Source organism: Acytostelium subglobosum (assembly GCF_000787575.1).
Source record: "Acytostelium subglobosum LB1 DNA, scaffold: scaffold2, whole genome shotgun sequence".
NCBI lineage: Eukaryota > Evosea > Eumycetozoa > Acytosteliales > Acytosteliaceae > Acytostelium > Acytostelium subglobosum.
The window spans coordinates 1,673,648-1,690,493 of NW_012236530.1; the positions used below are offsets into that span (position 1 = coordinate 1,673,648).

Below are 16,846 nucleotides of genomic sequence, written 5' to 3' on the forward strand. Positions count from 1 at the left end.
TGCTAAAGTCGTGCAACACACACACGACCCCTCCTTAATTGATTCAAATGTTTGTGTGTGTGTGTATGAGTATGTATGTCTGTCTGTATGTGTGTCCAAGAATGTATTTGGCGAGAGAGAGACAACTTATAGATTTAGTAGATAGATAGATAATTTATTGAACTTGTAATATTAACATGTTTGTCGTTTAAAGACGACAAGGAGGAGATTAATTACAATAATGTAATTAATCAATAATTATTAATTGTATTTAGTAATCATGCTGTATGTATATGTCTAGTGACCCAATTCATTAACATTGGGGACTTCGCAAAATAAGAACAAGTCTGTCCAACCAAGCCACTTTCAAAAGATAAATGTAACGGCTCTATAAAAAATTTGAATTTAAATTCTGGTATGATCACTTTTAAAAAATGGCGCTTGTGGGATTATCCAAAAATCCGAAGATTTGTATGTTCAGCACACAAGTTGTAAAGAATAAGTGATGTTTTTTTAAAATAACTTTACTCGTTGCTAACATTTAAATAGTCACCCTTAAGGGTTAAATCTGTTATTGATTCAATCATTATCACCAATTCACAACAACCATTGTATACCCATCTCTTTACTTAATCATACATAACAATGCCAAGCAAGAAGAACACCGAAGGAGCCCCAGTTGCTGCCGCCGCAAAGAAGACCGCTGCCGAGACTAAGGCCACCACCCCTAAGGTTGCCAAGACCAAGACTGCCTCTGCTGATGGAGAGAAGAAGAAGAAGAAGAAGAAGTCTGACTACTCCTCCTTCTCGACCTACATCCACAAGATCCTAAAAACCTTGACCCAGAACTCTGTCTCTGGTGGCACCGAGAAGAAGATCACCATGTCTGCCAAGTCGATGGCCGTCATGAACTCTTTCGTCTACGATATCTTTGAGAGAATCGCCACTGAGGCTGGTCTGCTTGCCAGAAAGAAGAAGAGAATGACTCTCCACTCTCGTGACATCCAGGTCGCCGTCCGTATCATCTTGACTGGTGAGCTCGCCAAACACGCCATCGTCCAGGGTATGACCGCTGTCTCCAAGTACAACCCAGCTGCCAACGAGTCAATGACCTCCACCCATTAAGCCATCCAACAGCTCCATTGTAATGGTTGTTTTTAAAGGTGTTTCTAAACACCATCCTTCTTCGAAGAACTATATTGTCATCCTCATCAATAACTACGTTATCATATTGCCATATCCATTCATCCTTACCTTACATCGCTATCTATCTTTGCTTTGTCTTTATTAACAATCTCATTCAGTTGATTCAATATTGGATCTTTGAAAAAATAGATGATAAAATAATGGATGCTATCTTTTATTGTGTCTTGGTCTCTTTGTCCTGAGCCTTCCTTGTGAACAACTCGGTCCTCTTGTATTGTACATTAGGACGTGTCTCTGAGGCCTCCAACAAAAATGACGCCAATGTTGATTGCGGCATTCTCATCTCTGTCCATCCATAGAGTGCCTCACTTGGGTATCATAGCGGTGGAGGGACAAGGAATTGGTTCATCTCATAGATAACACGAAGACTGGTCCAGGGTGACGGTTGGCGAAGCGAAGAAGACTCTTCTAATCATGACTGACAGTAGGTAAGTACTGTAATTGGATTGACCTCGAGGGAGCCAAGTTAGATAGTGGATGGATAATGATAAAGGTCTGTTCGCAAGATGTACTTTTTGAAGGACTTTATCTACATCATCAATCATCAATATGAGACTCCTTCTACGTCATCTCACTCAATCATCATCCCTTCATATTGCCAATGTACGATCAAAGACCCAATCTTTGTAATTTGGCATCCATACATCCAATCATCGTCGTTGGCATTGTCATTCATCGTCGTCATCAACAACATCATCCTTGAAATGACGTTTTTGATATAGACCAGTAGTCTTTGTTACCCAATCAAAACCTACGACTTACCTGTAGGTTCCAATGATTGTTCTCTCTTTGTATCCCAAGTTTTGATCAGATTCGCTCTGTAAGATATTTTCCGTGCCGAGCATAAAGTGTGTGTTTCTAACAAATTAAAGTGTGTCGATCAGACTTATCAAGGCAACACACAAACAATCATTTAAACACATACATACACATAAACAACAAACACATATAACTACCAATGGTATGAATAGATTGGAATAATCAACAAGACAACATTTAAATAAACTTTAAAGAACTCTAACACTTTGATCATCATTCATAAACAAACACAACAGCTACTCTATAGAATATCAGGCTCATTGGCCTTGTTATCATGCATTGGTGCAGTATTTGTTATCATCACATTCATCTGGTACAAGGACCTGAAGAAACATCCTACTCGTATGGTGTTCTTCCTGTCGATATGCGATCTGATCTTTAGTGCCAAGTATATGATCACCTCTGTCATTCCCAACTCACAGTCTCTACAACAACATATGGTCTGGTGCAACATTCAGGCTGCTTTACAACAGTTCTTTGGTCTGGCCTCCATCAGTTGGTCGGGCATGATCTCACTCAATCTGATCCTTACATCTGCCAATCCATTCCGCAACACATCCTCTCTGTCCAAGTGGTATCACGTCTGGGTGTGGGGCTTGAGCCTCGTGTCCACCGTGCTGATGTTTGCTCTCGACTATGAGGACATTGGACCTTCTGGTGATGGCACCTGCTGGCTGATGAACAAAAAGTCTCTGATGCGACTCTCCTTCTTTGTTCCGCTGATGGCCTACTTTGCACTCTCCATCGGATCACTCATCACAGCCTTTTACTACTCGGGCAACTTCTCTACGCTGTCCGATGAGAACCGTCGTGGCATGCTCATTCGCATGAGTTCCTATACGGCCGTCTTCATTCTTTGTTGGCTCGGCCCAGTTATTCATCGCACTGTTCAGTGGACAGAGCCAAGCAACAACAAGAATGGTGACAGCAGTGACAGCAGCAACTTTGATCCAACACCATTGATGTACTTTGATGCGATTGGTGTGTCGGTGCAGGGCTTCATGAATGCTATAGTGTGGCTGACCAACCCTCAGTTCTTCAAGGGCTTCACCAACAATGTCAAGAGGGTCATACCATGTCTCAGCTTCAACAGACTGGAGGAGAACATACCACTGCTCAAATCACTCAAGGACGACATGCAGGATCCAACACAGTTGGCCACCTCTCTCAGGAACTACATTCTCACCTGTTGTCTCAAGGGCATCACTCTGTCGGTGGGCGACAACACAGATCCAGTCAATGAAATGTCCATCAAAATGAAGGATGACTGCAAGATATATACAGAGCAACAGTTATTCCGTGAGGAGCTCAGCATACAGAGTTCCAGTATCAAGAAGCATCAGTTCAAGGACTACACACCAAAGACATTCGCAGCAATCAGGAGTCTACAAGGTATTACACCTGAAGAGTATTTGGTATGTTGTTATTGGTTGGTTGTTTGAATGAATGTGGAAGTAATAATTACTGACCAATACATTACAGCGATCATTCAATGCAGAGACCTTCTTTGATGTACTATCCAACCAGAAGTTTTCAGAGGGCAAGAGTGGAAGTTTCATGTGCTTTACACCAGACAACAAGTATCTGATCAAAACGATCACTCAACAAGAGTCTGTCTTGCTACGAAACATTATGATCAAGTTTTATGATGTAAGTAGTAGTGGATTGATCAACCAATCAGTCAATCGTTCCATTGACACTTACACCACCCACCATAGTATTTCAAAGGAAACAGTTCATCCTATTTATTACGATTCTATGGTAACTACAAGATTGTGATGCCAAACCATCATGTGTACCTGGCAGTCATGTCCAATGTGTTCAGTACGACGAAGCAAAAGATAACGGAGCGATATGACTTGAAGGGATCAAGTGTCAATCGTGGTGGACACTACAACTATGATCCAAAGACACTTGGTCTGGATTTGGACTTTATCAACACCAGACAGTATCTCAACGTGCCTCCACGTCTCAAGGATCCAATACTGAATCAACTGGGCAAAGACTCTGACTTCCTCACTGGTCTCAATATTATGGACTACAGTCTACTGATAGGTGTTCATTCAAATGTTCAGCAACAACAACAGGAGGATGATGCATTATTACAACAAAAACAACAATCTCAACAAGAACAACAGGGTGATCCACAACCAGATCAACTACAACAACAACATCAACAACAACAACTACAGGAACAACAACGATCATTGGAGGATGATAATATTCATCGTATTGGTATGTTAATGATGAACTACCCATTCTTTATTTGATGAGCGGGTTCACTTACCTAGACATATTACCCAACAAACCAACCAACAGTGACGTCGACAAGGAAGGAAGTAGTTTACATTGGTATTATAGATATATTGCAACTGTATGATTTCAGCAAGAAGCGTGAGAGATTCTTGAAGGTGTACTTTGCCAGGAAAGATGGAGAAGGTATCTCGTCGGCACCACCCAAGTTCTATCGTCATCGATTCATGAAGCGCATGAAACAAATCATTGGCGGTGTGTATGAAGTGTAAACAACAATAATAATACAATGTCATGTTACATGATCAGATATCTATCTTAATCTTCCCACTGTTTAGTGTCTTTATGGGAAGTTCATATCATTAGCTTGGCGCCAAATTCAAATGAATAGGTTAACCCAGATTCATTAATGTTTGTTTGATAGAGTGATAATAACAACAACAACATATAATATATAATATATATATATAACAAACAATGTCAATAGCCTCAGAGACAGCAACAACAACGATAACAACTGTTAGATTCAATGATCACTACCCATTGAATGGTTTCAAACTGCTAGAGGTTAGCAGTGATGTATTGGATGATTTACAATCAACCGGAAGGTAGCTATTCATCTAGTTATCTATCTATCTAACATCTTGTTGTTATACATCCAGCTCATTAACCATGATCATACACAACAGATTAGTTATAAAGGGAGTGGATAAGAATGATGAGGCAGTATTGTGCACCAGCATTAAGACATATGTGCTAAAGTCAGCTCATACTTCAAACTCAATGATGCTCACCCACCAACAGACTGGCAGTAATACCTACTCGATCGAATCATTACAACAGCTACACTATGAGTTGACAGAGATACCACCTAGACTGGCAACTATCAAAACTCACTTGCTCAAACGACCAATCGACAATAATCAATGCTTCAACAATGTGGATGGAATGGTCATTGACAATGGCACTGATGTTAGTACTGCAGTAGGATATACTATGCCTCAATTGGAATCACTGGTACAGGCCAGTCCACTTGAAATACAACAGTATCTCAACAGTGTACTTCATGTGTTCCACATTGGAGGTATGTTGTATCTATCATTCTTGATATGTTGGTGACGTTGTCTGTCAGACTAAACGATTGACTGGATCACACACACAGACAGGATTGCATTGTTCTCTGAAAGATACCACGAGCGATTGGTGGAGTTGATATTGACAGAGATAAACATCAATGGTTGGTCATCTCATTCCATACCAATCAATGAGTGCATTGAGAAGATTGGTGACACACCAAGACAGGCATTGGAGTATATCTTTCATATCTATGCTACAAAGTGCGAGGATAAGATGTCAAGTAATAGTGATCAATATTACAAACTAGACACCAATATGATTTGTATATTCAGAGGCAAGCAAATACTAAAGGTATGTTGTTGACCATCACTGGATCATATCAATATTGATGATATTCTAATATTGCAGTGGACATCCTTACAGAGTGTTGGAGTAATGCCAATGGACAAGTTCTTGGAGAAATGGACAGACTCTGTACCAGTTGGATTCACACCACGCTTCGACATGCTAAAAGGAGTGGCAGTGGCAACGGTGGCCAAGAACAACAACAAACCAACGGCAACATACTTGAGTGAAGAGGATTTACCAATAATGCCAAAGGATAGATTCATACAGTTGTTTAAGATCAATACCAAATGGAGTCTACCAGAGTTGGAACCATATATTAGGTAGGTATCTATTTGAGTTGTCACCAATGCACAATCTAACTGATATTGTTCAACACATATAGACCTATTATCACACAGGACGCAGGACTGGAATCGTTTGTGCTAAAGTTTGCCAGGTCTGCACCTGTTCCAGGTTCAAAGGAGAAAATATATATGTCACGTTATTGACAACATTAGGGTCCATGTAACAATTTCTAGATCACTCTTTATATGCGCCAAACAAATAACTACTAATGTTTATTCTAGAAGTTTACTACAGCAGGGTTATTGATACCAATCATGTAGCAATCATCATTGGTTGCATTGATGTAGGCATATCCGCCATATCCCCATTTGGTACCCCAAGAGCTTCAATCATGATATGGATAGTGTGGTAATATTATGTGTTAGCGAATGGGAATACCTGATGTGTTTGTTGTATCATACATACTTTCTTACGATCCAGTAGTCATTATAGGTATTGTAGCCTACGATCACGATCACATGATTGGTATCATTGTACTTTACAGCACAGTTCAAAATACCACTCTTGTAGTTCCTCCACGTTGTGTCTGACATAACACCAGTCACCACTGGACCATTCTGAAGCTCATCGATAATGGCTTGCTTGGTGTTGTGCAGGAACTTCCAAGAGGCCCACTTGACATGCGGTCGGTCCGGTTGGTGCACACACGTGTCATTCTTTGCGACGTAGGGGATGTCTGCTTCCGATTGGATACCGGTTGCAAACGTTCTAAAGATCTTGGTATACCACCCACCAGCACATCCATATGGCAAGCAGTTGACCATTTGTTGTTCCGATAGATCAATGGCTGTGTTTGGATCGCCTCCATACTTTTGCATGTACTTGGCCTCAATATGAGCAATAGACTATTATTATTATTTCGGGATGATCGATCAGTAATCAAGAATCATTAAACTTATAATCAGGTGATGATGAGAGGATACATACAGCGTAGCTCCAACATGATCCACAGTTTCCTTGGGATTTGACTGGTGTTAGAATGTTCTTTGTTCTCCAATCAGAGTCGTTGGGACTGACAGGTGGTGTTGTGGGTGTTGGTGTTGGAGGCTGTGTAGGTGTTTGAGTTGGTGTTTTGGTTGGTGTCTGAGTCGGAGTTTGGGTTGGTGTCTGAGTTGGAGTTGTAGTTGGTTTGGGTGTTACTACAAATTTCTTGTAAGGATCAGCTCCAGGTAGACCTCCAGCAGGATAATAATCACAGATTATGGTTGTCTTTAGAAATCCACATGATGAGGTTTTGGCACATCCAATGCTCAGACTTCTGTTTGACATTGCAACGAGATATGGCTGACAAGCTTTACCTGGTTTGCAAGTTGACTTGCTCCAATCATATTGGTCAGCAAGTTGAATAACATTCTTGAGAGTCTAGATGATAAGTTAGTTTAGTTAGAGAGATATATTAATTAACATGGCAATTTGACATACCTTGTTCAAACTAAATGAGAGTGATGAAGTACTCCTCCATTCACTGTAGATACCATAGAGAGCACCAGGACTTAAAGATGATGAACAATTGTCTAAATGACTTTGAACCAAATTAGCAATGGTATTGTTCCAAACCAGAAGGGGCAAAGGTGATAGAGGAGAAGGAGTTGGGGAGGACCTCCATGAGTTATGAATCTCTACGATTGAAGCGATATCCTTCGAATCCAAAGGAGCACCTAATAGAGGTGTGATCAAACTGATCAATGTAAATAAAAATAATATATATTTCATTGTTATTTGTTGTTTGTTTTTTTTTTTTGGAATAGACAACATCTATTAAGTTGATGACGTACAAGATGTAGACTCATGATTAACCAAGATCGATCAAGTTGTTTTAATCGACTTATCGTACATTAATTAATTAATTAATTCCTTCTAATTTCTAAAGTTAGTCAATGGGTTGGACTGTGGTTTGGGCCAAAGACTGGTCTTTTCAATTAAACAGACATAAAAAGCTCGTTCAAAATAACCCTTCACCAGATATTTATTGACAAATCACGATCTTCAAAAATCTAGATGGCGTGTCACGCACAAAGTCAAGACTTAATTAATCCAATCGGTTAAAGAAACAATCTGGTTGTAGAACCATCGATCCCAAATTGTAGAACTACATCTAACTCTACACCAATAGAATAAGTTCAATCTAAATCGAGTTGGGTTTTTAGTTATTATTATTAGTAAACTAAACAAAAAGAAAGATACAGATAACAATGTCATTGTCAAATATTAAGTTTATGTTATTATTAGTGTCATTGCTCATATTAGTCTCGGTAATAGGAGGAGTACCAACTGAAAATGAACTATGGAATTCATTTATTAATTGGAGGGATACCTATGAGATTGTTTATAGCAATGATGAGATACAATCAAGGTTTGCTAAATATAAAGTATGTATTTAAATAGACAATGTTATATAATATTTTATTAATATATATAAATATATTATAGATCAACCTTTTAGAAGTTGCCAAGCTGAATGAAGTAAGAACTGAAGGTGTTGATATCTACCTTGACTTTGCCACATCTACATCTGATACTACACAAAGATCTTTGTTGGCAGAAGTAGAACCTGTAGTATCGTACCCCTCCGAGATTCAACCAACTTGTAAGTATAATTTAAATCATTTTTGGAAGTTATCCCAATCTATTGCTTACAAAATATATATTATTAGATTCCGTCAATGAATTTAGTGATATGTCTGTATCAGAGTTTAGTGAGGGCCATTTTGGAGGTGATAGTACTTTAGCTGATCGACCTGAATTGATTGTTGCCGCTGCCACCTTGTCAACTGGTGCTTTGGCAGGAGCTATCGCTGGAGGTATTGCAGCGGTTGCCGCAGTGTCAGTAGCAGCAGGTGTAATTGCCTATAGACGTATGAATAGAAAATCAGTCCAGGTACAAGTGGAGTTGGAATCTTCAAGTCAAGCATCTCCAGTTGCCACAACTGCACAGCCAGTTAAGAAACTAAGGACCAGAACCTTAATTGATGTGTTTAGCTTTAGACCAAAGAACCCCTCGCACAAGTCAATCACTGCCAGAGCTGTTCCATCTACTGGAACTGTTGTAGTTGATGCCCAACAATAAAGTTTGGATTTTGGTTGTTGAAAGAATACCTCTTTGTTGGTGTAGTAGTAAAGATGGCAAGATGTACATTACTGAGGTCTTGGGCTGCCTTTGAAGATTGAAGTAGATAAATATTCGGCACTTTATTGATCGACCAACAGTACCATTTAAATGATCCTTAGTCTATCTGTTCGTACATTGCTCTGTTTTTTAACTCCATTAAGAGAGTGACTTGAAATGACACATTCCTCTAATGACACGTTGATGAGAGTGGAGTTTGGGAAGTTGGTATGCAAAAGGTTGGAGTTTGCCAACTTCACATTGTTGAGCTTGGTGAACTTGAGCAGGGTGCCAGTGAGTGTTGCACGGGTGACGTTGAGATTGTCGAGCTTGCAGTGTGCAAAGATGCATGCCTCAAATGTTGATTGGAAGCCATTGAGGTTGTCAATGTTGGTGTCGATCAAGTTGGTCTTATTGTGCACTGCGTTTGACATGTTGCAGTTGGAGAGCTTGCAATTGGTAAAGGTGCAATTGACAAAAGAAGCGCCAATAAATTCACAATTACTAAAGGTGCACTCAATGAACTGAGTGCTATTGATGCGAGTGCTGTTGAGCTTGACATTGTCGAACTGACAGTGATTGTACACTTCGCACATAAAGACAGAGCCAATGAATGATCTGTTGCTGTACTTCTCGTTGAGTTTTGGTGGCGAGGTGTTGAGATAGACATGTTGGAAATCAGATGGTATCGTTGACTTGGCCGCTTTGACATTGATGTTGGATATACTGTTGTTGGCATTGGTGGTGGATGATGCTGCTGGCGAGAATGTATTGACGTTTGGCATCAAACTCGTGTGTAAAGGTTGATGGAAGGATTGTAGTACAGATGGATTGCTATGAAGGTTGGGGTATAGATATGAGGAAGGTCGTGGAGGATATTGATAGGTTGGTGGTCCGTTGGGTTGGTATGGTGATGTTGGCATGTAAGAGGCAGGAGGTGTGTAGGTCTGGTAGTGATACATCGAGGGTGGAAAGATCGTACTGGAGGGATAGAAAGAGTTCTGAGGTGGTGTTGGAAGGGCTGGAGGTGTTGGAAGGGCTGGAGGTGTTGGATGTATAGTTAGATTTGTTATAGGATTGGATGATGTAGTTTGTGTTGGTGGCCTCTCGAGGCTTGTCAAAGGTGGGGCTATCGCGGTTGATTGCGGAGTTGGAAGAGGTTGAGGATTATTGGGTATTGGTGGATTAGATGTACTATTGTTGTTGTTATTATTATTATTATTATTGTTGTTGTTAATATTGTTGGCATTCTGTGGGGCATCATTCGCAAACATCCTCCTGGTGAAATCAATTAGAGGTGTTATAAAAGATGTTGTGTTGCCACTGCTGTTGTTGTTGCTGTTGTTATTGCCATTCATTGGCTTAACCTTGGGTATCAGTCCAGGTGGTAGTACTAATGGTTGTATGTTAGTGTATGCATTCAGACATTGAAAATCAATCACTGACAACAATGACATACCAATTGAACATGATTGAACATGGTCTACAATATCCTTTCTGGTCGTAGACTTTAAGCAGACCTTACAGGTGACCTTTACTTCTGATAGAGGTCTGAACAAGAAGCGCTGTGTTGAAGGTGTCAGCAGCACGTCATTCCAGTGCTGAACGTCGTATCGACAGAAGGGACATCGCTTCTGTTTCTCTACACACTGTCGACAGAATAACTGACTGCACTGTGAGTTCTGTGAAGAGTGCTCCACTGGATCGATCAATGGGCAATAGCAAATCGGACAGTCAATTGCTTCATTCTCTTCGTTTTCATCGTCATATGTGAATGGCTATGGCAGTAGCGATTGTTAGAATATGACATCGCTGTGTCTTTGGTTAGTGTAGATACATACAAGGTCATCCATCTAAATGTATAAATATCTATTTCTTTGTTTGTTTGTTTGTTTGTAATAATAATAATGAGCAAGATTTAATGAGAAATTGGAATGATTCATTCAACTTTGTCTTGGAAAGCTGAGGTTGTTTTCAAGGTGTGTTGAACTACTTCCTCTTCTTCATTATTACAACATCTAACATTTATCATTCGCAGGTTATCAGGGAGCATCGTAGAGTGCAGCACTAGACAACAACCTTTATAGCTATGGAGGTCAAGAAGATACTACACCTTGGATGGAACAATTGCTATCAGATCAAGTGGCACCATTTGGTGTGCATTGTGACGACAGATGTAGGACCTAGGATCATCTCTCTGTCGCACAGTGACACACATCATGAGATGTTCGCCTTTGCTCAGGCCGATGCTGGCAAGACAGGTGGTGACAGCTGGAGACTCTATGGTGGACATCGTCTGTGGACTGCGCCAGAGGTCGACCCTCGCACCTACTATCCCGATAACGACCCGGTTGAACTCATTTCCAACGAGGATAGCGTCACCCTCAAACCACCTCACGAGACTGTCAACAACGTAGCCAAGACAATCATCATCACTGGTCGTGGTGGTAGTGGCTCGACTGAGCCCTACTTGGAGGTGCGCCATCAGGTCACCAACATCTCTCGCTGGCCTATTGAGCTCGCTCCTTGGGCCATCACTGTGATGTGCAAGCAGACCCGTGCTATAGTGCCACTGTCTGAACTGACCCCTGGTCAGACTCCACTGCAGGCAAAGACATCATTATCCATCTGGAACTACACCAAGCTGAACGACCCTCGCTTCATCTTTGGTGAGAAGTACTTGTTGGTCGATCAACAGCCCACCGCCACCACTACCAACAAGATTGGTGCCCAAGTGAACAATGGTTGGACGGCTGCCGTGAATGGCACCGGCTCTCTGTTTGTAAAGCTGATCAATCGATGCACCAGAAACCTAGAGGTCGATCATGGAGCCAATGTCGAGGTCTACTTATCGCCAGACATTGTCGAGCTCGAGACTGTGGGTCCATTAGAGCGCATCGAACCTGGCCAGCATACTGATCTCGTGGAGAACTGGTTCCTCTTCAGAGATGTCAAGCTGCCAACGAATGACAGTGACGTCGAGAGTAACGTTCTCCCACTTGTAAGAAAGGTGATGGATCAACAGCCACAGCAACATCATCATCATCACCACCAACACCACCATCATGCTGAGCAGCATCAATAAGAGAAAGAGAGAGAGACAGATGCGTGTAAAGTAAACTTTGTTGTTGCTAATATGTACCCTGCGCAGGACTAGTCGTCTTCATCAATTGTTCTTCTCTTCATCTGTGATAGATGGAGGGTATTAGTGGTTGGCTTTATTGCTTTCGAGAGGGATACTTACAATAATGTTAGTCTTTGTTGTCTTCTCACTTATCTGCTCCAGTAATGATACTAGCTTGGCATCATCGACCTTCTCGGCGAGACGTCCACTCTGTGCAGCACCAATGATCATGTCCTCTACTTGACGTGCTTTGTCACCCTTGACCATCGCTATTCTAGACACTGTGTGTTGGGTAAATGAATCATCATGAGTCAATAATCATATGACACCTGCTGTGCTGTGTTTGATAATGCCATCGATAAATAGGATGACATACGTCTCTCCCTTGCACTTGGTGTAAGGATCTGTACTAGAATATGACTCCTACGCTCCTCATTCTCTCTTCTTTGCTGTTCTGCTTTCTGTTGAGCCTCTGGCTACATATATATATACATATTCGATTGGTTGTGTTAGTTCATGTTCAACATGCCGACCATCAGTGTTGCAACGTACGTTTGCTTGTAAACCTCTTTGTTGAAGTGCCTCTAGTTCGTTCTTATCCATCTTCTCAATCAATCGAATAACTGTATGTTGCAATTGTGGTCCTTGAGATGAACAGGATTGTCAAGTAGAAACTTTGGGGGGAATGCAGTTCAAATCACAAAGGACGACATAGTGTACACATAACAATGGAGGTCAACAACAACAACAACAACATTAATAGCAACGAGGATAGGATATCGATGAACCTAGCATTCAACAGGTTTAAACCTATATGTGATGAATTACTGTCAATATTGTCAAACAGCAGCAGCAACAACAACAACGCCATTAGTACTCAACAAACTATATTGACCAGATTGACAACATCACTAAACTCACTGAATGATCGTATTAAGAGTAGTGAACCTAATCAGTTGACCAAGTTAGTGGACTATATCAATATACCAATAGTGTTATTGTTAACACCCGACATGCTTCCGACACCACCGATTCAACAGTGTGTTGCTCGTGATACCATTCAATGTCTTGCTTTACAGACTGTAGCTCAACTCGCTCAAAGACTCACTGGTCATTCATACCCAACAACTCGACAGTTCACTGAGATCGTACAGTTGATCAGCTCTATCATTTACAGGTCGACACAACCACAACAACAACAACAAAGTGATAACAGCACCACTACTTCTAAACAACAATTGTACATGATCTCTGATGAGCAATTGACATGGTCATTAACAGCATTACAGGCACTCTTCCAATGGTGGTCACCAGTGTCGACATCATCACCATCAGACAACCTATACAGTAGTATTGAACAACAACCTTCACCTGATAGTATCACTCTTCAAAGTCCATTGTTTATCTCTATTGGCTTCACAATCTCCACATTGCTTGGCATTCTGGCATCCAACTCAATCACTAGGAACATCAAACTATCATGTCTGAAGACCTTGTCGATTGTTCTTTATCCTCTAATCCAGAACAAAGAGCGAGTGGTCGTTCAACACATATTCCCTGGCACACTCACGTCAATGTTCAAAACTGTCACTGCTGATTATAAGGTGGGCACCAACGTAAAGGTTGAGGCACTTGGAATATTCACCAATCTGATCATAGCTGTACATGGTGACAACAACAGTGATGGAGATAATGGGGTCATTGAACAATTTCTTGCACCAGAATACAGCGATTCTAGTAGTGCAATTATCCAGAATAACAAACAATCACCAGAGACATCACAAGCAGAGTCCAATATCCATCGCTTCATCTGCTCAATATTTCCCAACTCTGGCAGTCATTCAAATCTTCTACCAACAACAACAACAGCAGCGTCAAAAAACCGCTCGTCACACCATACACCACAGTCCTCAGTCAAGATTAGTATGCACTTCTGTATACTGGATAGTACCTACAGGCTACTTCAACACTGTAGCAACACACTACCAACCATTGTACCACCATTGATTGAGACATTAGTACTGTACACACTTGATGACAATGAACAACTCAGCAGCAAATCAAAGGATTACCTTTCAAGATTGATGCAACATCAGTCTAGAGTTGGTGGCTCAATCCACGAGACACTACAGAACAACTTTAAATATTTGTTTCAGTCACTCCCACGTCTGATATGTGGTGGAGGTGAATCAGTACAACATCAGCAGAGCTTCGATGTTGAGGTGAAGGAGATGGTGACACAACTGGCCGTATCATATGTCAAAGTCATACCAGAGAGTATAATCGATCATTATATAACAGTACGAATAGATGTCATTTCCTCAACTCTTTTGCAACTGGTTGAAATGCACTCACCTCAACCCGACCAACGGATCATCTCTGGATCTCAATCCAGTTTGGAGGATACACTCCGAATTGTATCTGATAATCCTATGGGTATGTATCAAACAATATAAAGGAGCTCATTTGATCAAATCACTTACCAACATTAACACAGAGAGGTTAAAGACAACATCAAAATCAAAGAGAGTAATGCAGAGAAACAATATGTCACGACCATATTTACACATCACCAGTGCCAAGTTGGAGAAATGGACATTCGATCTCATTAGAGAACTTGGATCAAGGATCAGCTTAGATAACTGGATCAATGTGCTAATGTCGGACTCACTCACTGGATCACCACGTATCAAAGAGATACTTCTCACGATCAATCAGATACTGATTGGTGTATCACTGTACACCCATAGACACAATGTGGATCACTCTACAATCACCTACATCTTGGACGAATATCTGGATAACAATCTCTTGAGTCTTCCATCAACACCACCATCATACAATGATGATACTGATCCGTCATCATCATTGTTGAAACATTCCTCCAAATCATCACATGTTGAGCAATACCTTGACAATACAATCATCAAAACTCTTGTAGTTGATGGTTTGGCTGTCATTTGCTCATTTGTACAACACCGTACGTATAACATCCTCTTGACAGACATAGAGCATTGATTACCTAACATCAACTTGCGCCCCTCACAGCTAAACAACAATCAATATATATTAGTAGGGTTATATACCCACTTTTGGAGACCTTGGGTTCTTCCTCACACGACAGCACTGGACTATTGGGTCGATCATGTAGCACAACACTCACTACACTCACGACAAAGTTCAATTATGATTCATTGGAAGATATCGTATACAAGAACTCTGATTACCTATTGGACCGTGTTGGTAAGTTTGACAGGCTAATAACCGAACAATCAGTGGGAGAGTAGTACAAAAAGAACCAATCTAATAATCGTCCAACAACAGAGAACAACATGAGGTATCTAAATGAGAATCCAAACACACCAAATGTATTCAAAGGAATACTGAGTATTACTGGTCTTGGATTCCTTCCATTCTTGAAGGACACAGTCGAGATGATATTGATGGCTTTGGACACTGCGACCGAGCAATCAAAGAGCATCACTATCTTTATTAAGATCCTGTACAATATCATCAAGGTGTTGTATAACAACTCGAGGTTGGAGATCAAATACAACTCTCAAGCACTACAGCAGCAGGGTATCAATACCCCTGCTGCTTCTACTGCTGCTGTTTGTGGTAGTGGCCCATTTGATGAGAGTTCCTCCCCAGTTGAACCGAATGCAAGCATTGACAACATCAAATCATTTTTTATTGGTCACCACAAGCAGAAGGAGATCAATGAACAGACACACAACTATGGTGGTCAACACATGCAACAGCAGCAACATCAGAAACAACAATCTATGGTGAATGGTGATTCAAAGTTTCTAGTGACAACAGAGAAGCAGAGAGAGTTGCTCAGTGACATCATTCACAAATGTAAACACTTCATTGGCTCAAGCAACAGGGAGATCAAGATGACTGTACTGGAGATTGTGGAAATGGGACTTTGGATCGTATCGACTGGAAATAGGAAATATGGTGGTGATGAGGAAGAAGAAGAGAAGACTGATGAGAGCATACAACCTTCAAGCAAGGTGCGTAACGCTTCAGATACCAAGCAACCAAGAGTGGCACTCTTTCCCCTAATTCATACAGTGTGGCCATCAATCGTCAAGAGAGTGCAACAAACGAGTGAAAGAGTCACATGTCGACGCGCTTTGGAGCTTGTCCAGTCGATTTCCATTATGGCCAAAGACTTTCTCACACAACGTTACTGGAATGATCTGTTTCCAGTATTACAGAATATCCTAATAAGCGAACAAACCAGTGCATCTTTGGAATATCATCCCAATGATAATCAACCAGAGTCAATTATATCATTCCATATTGTGAATAATGGGTCAGAGACGACAAACCAGACCAATAGTTTGACAACAACACAACCCCTCATCACACCAATAATTGACTCCAACAATGATCACATGTCCAAAGCATCCAAGTTCACATCTACCTATTTATCACAAAACACTGTTTTGGAGACTATCAACGTTCTAATGTCTAGCGTATCAATAGGTAACCAACAACACCTTTTGGACACAGCAAGGCTCACACTGCCATACCTATCAATCAAACAACCAGAGCAGTTTCAACGATTGGCAATGACT

The 16,846-nt window shown here is 40.9% G+C and overlaps 9 protein-coding genes across 9 annotated transcripts; 6 read left to right on the top strand and 3 right to left on the bottom strand.

The window, feature by feature from the left end:
• Nucleotides 1-612: 612 nt before the first annotated feature.
• Nucleotides 613-1,098, top strand: SAMD00019534_014550 (hypothetical protein; the record flags this gene model as incomplete). Its single annotated transcript, XM_012903422.1, has 1 exon — nucleotides 613-1,098. A coding segment is annotated over one exon (486 nt), but the record flags the coding sequence as incomplete, so codon positions are not given.
• Nucleotides 1,099-2,216: 1,118 nt separating this feature from the next.
• On the top strand, nucleotides 2,217-4,523 carry SAMD00019534_014560 (hypothetical protein; the record flags this gene model as incomplete). The annotated part of the gene is made up of 4 exons (XM_012903423.1): nucleotides 2,217-3,419; nucleotides 3,487-3,654; nucleotides 3,723-4,239; nucleotides 4,324-4,523. Coding segments are annotated over 4 exons (2,088 nt in total), but the record flags the coding sequence as incomplete, so codon positions are not given.
• A 211-nt stretch (nucleotides 4,524-4,734) lies between these two features.
• SAMD00019534_014570 (hypothetical protein) lies at nucleotides 4,735-6,170 on the top strand (the record flags this gene model as incomplete). The annotated part of the gene is made up of 5 exons (XM_012903424.1): nucleotides 4,735-4,865; nucleotides 4,947-5,341; nucleotides 5,420-5,685; nucleotides 5,758-6,002; nucleotides 6,065-6,170. The coding sequence occupies 5 exons, from the start codon at nucleotides 4,735-4,737 to the stop codon at nucleotides 6,168-6,170; spliced, it is 1,143 nt and encodes a 380-aa protein (XP_012758878.1).
• A 74-nt stretch (nucleotides 6,171-6,244) lies between these two features.
• SAMD00019534_014580 (hypothetical protein) lies at nucleotides 6,245-7,296 on the bottom strand (the record flags this gene model as incomplete). Its single annotated transcript, XM_012903425.1, has 3 exons — nucleotides 6,245-6,350; nucleotides 6,433-6,872; nucleotides 6,955-7,296. The coding sequence occupies 3 exons, from the start codon at nucleotides 7,294-7,296 to the stop codon at nucleotides 6,245-6,247; spliced, it is 888 nt and encodes a 295-aa protein (XP_012758879.1).
• A 1,068-nt stretch (nucleotides 7,297-8,364) lies between these two features.
• SAMD00019534_014590 (hypothetical protein) lies at nucleotides 8,365-9,094 on the top strand (the record flags this gene model as incomplete). The annotated part of the gene is made up of 3 exons (XM_012903426.1): nucleotides 8,365-8,400; nucleotides 8,458-8,614; nucleotides 8,682-9,094. The coding sequence occupies 3 exons, from the start codon at nucleotides 8,365-8,367 to the stop codon at nucleotides 9,092-9,094; spliced, it is 606 nt and encodes a 201-aa protein (XP_012758880.1).
• A 146-nt stretch (nucleotides 9,095-9,240) lies between these two features.
• Nucleotides 9,241-10,986, bottom strand: SAMD00019534_014600 (hypothetical protein; the record flags this gene model as incomplete). Its single annotated transcript, XM_012903427.1, has 3 exons — nucleotides 9,241-10,526; nucleotides 10,593-10,911; nucleotides 10,975-10,986. The coding sequence occupies 3 exons, from the start codon at nucleotides 10,984-10,986 to the stop codon at nucleotides 9,241-9,243; spliced, it is 1,617 nt and encodes a 538-aa protein (XP_012758881.1).
• Nucleotides 10,987-11,222: 236 nt separating this feature from the next.
• On the top strand, nucleotides 11,223-12,218 carry SAMD00019534_014610 (hypothetical protein; the record flags this gene model as incomplete). The annotated part of the gene is made up of 1 exon (XM_012903428.1): nucleotides 11,223-12,218. One exon carries the CDS (start codon nucleotides 11,223-11,225, stop codon nucleotides 12,216-12,218), a length of 996 nt encoding a protein of 331 aa, XP_012758882.1.
• Nucleotides 12,219-12,338: 120 nt separating this feature from the next.
• Nucleotides 12,339-12,860, bottom strand: SAMD00019534_014620 (hypothetical protein; the record flags this gene model as incomplete). The annotated part of the gene is made up of 3 exons (XM_012903429.1): nucleotides 12,339-12,538; nucleotides 12,634-12,733; nucleotides 12,810-12,860. The coding sequence occupies 3 exons, from the start codon at nucleotides 12,858-12,860 to the stop codon at nucleotides 12,339-12,341; spliced, it is 351 nt and encodes a 116-aa protein (XP_012758883.1).
• A 125-nt stretch (nucleotides 12,861-12,985) lies between these two features.
• On the top strand, nucleotides 12,986-16,377 carry SAMD00019534_014630 (hypothetical protein; the record flags this gene model as incomplete). The annotated part of the gene is made up of 5 exons (XM_012903430.1): nucleotides 12,986-14,693; nucleotides 14,755-15,241; nucleotides 15,331-15,500; nucleotides 15,582-16,280; nucleotides 16,358-16,377. The coding sequence occupies 5 exons, from the start codon at nucleotides 12,986-12,988 to the stop codon at nucleotides 16,375-16,377; spliced, it is 3,084 nt and encodes a 1,027-aa protein (XP_012758884.1).
• Nucleotides 16,378-16,846: the final 469 nt, after the last annotated feature.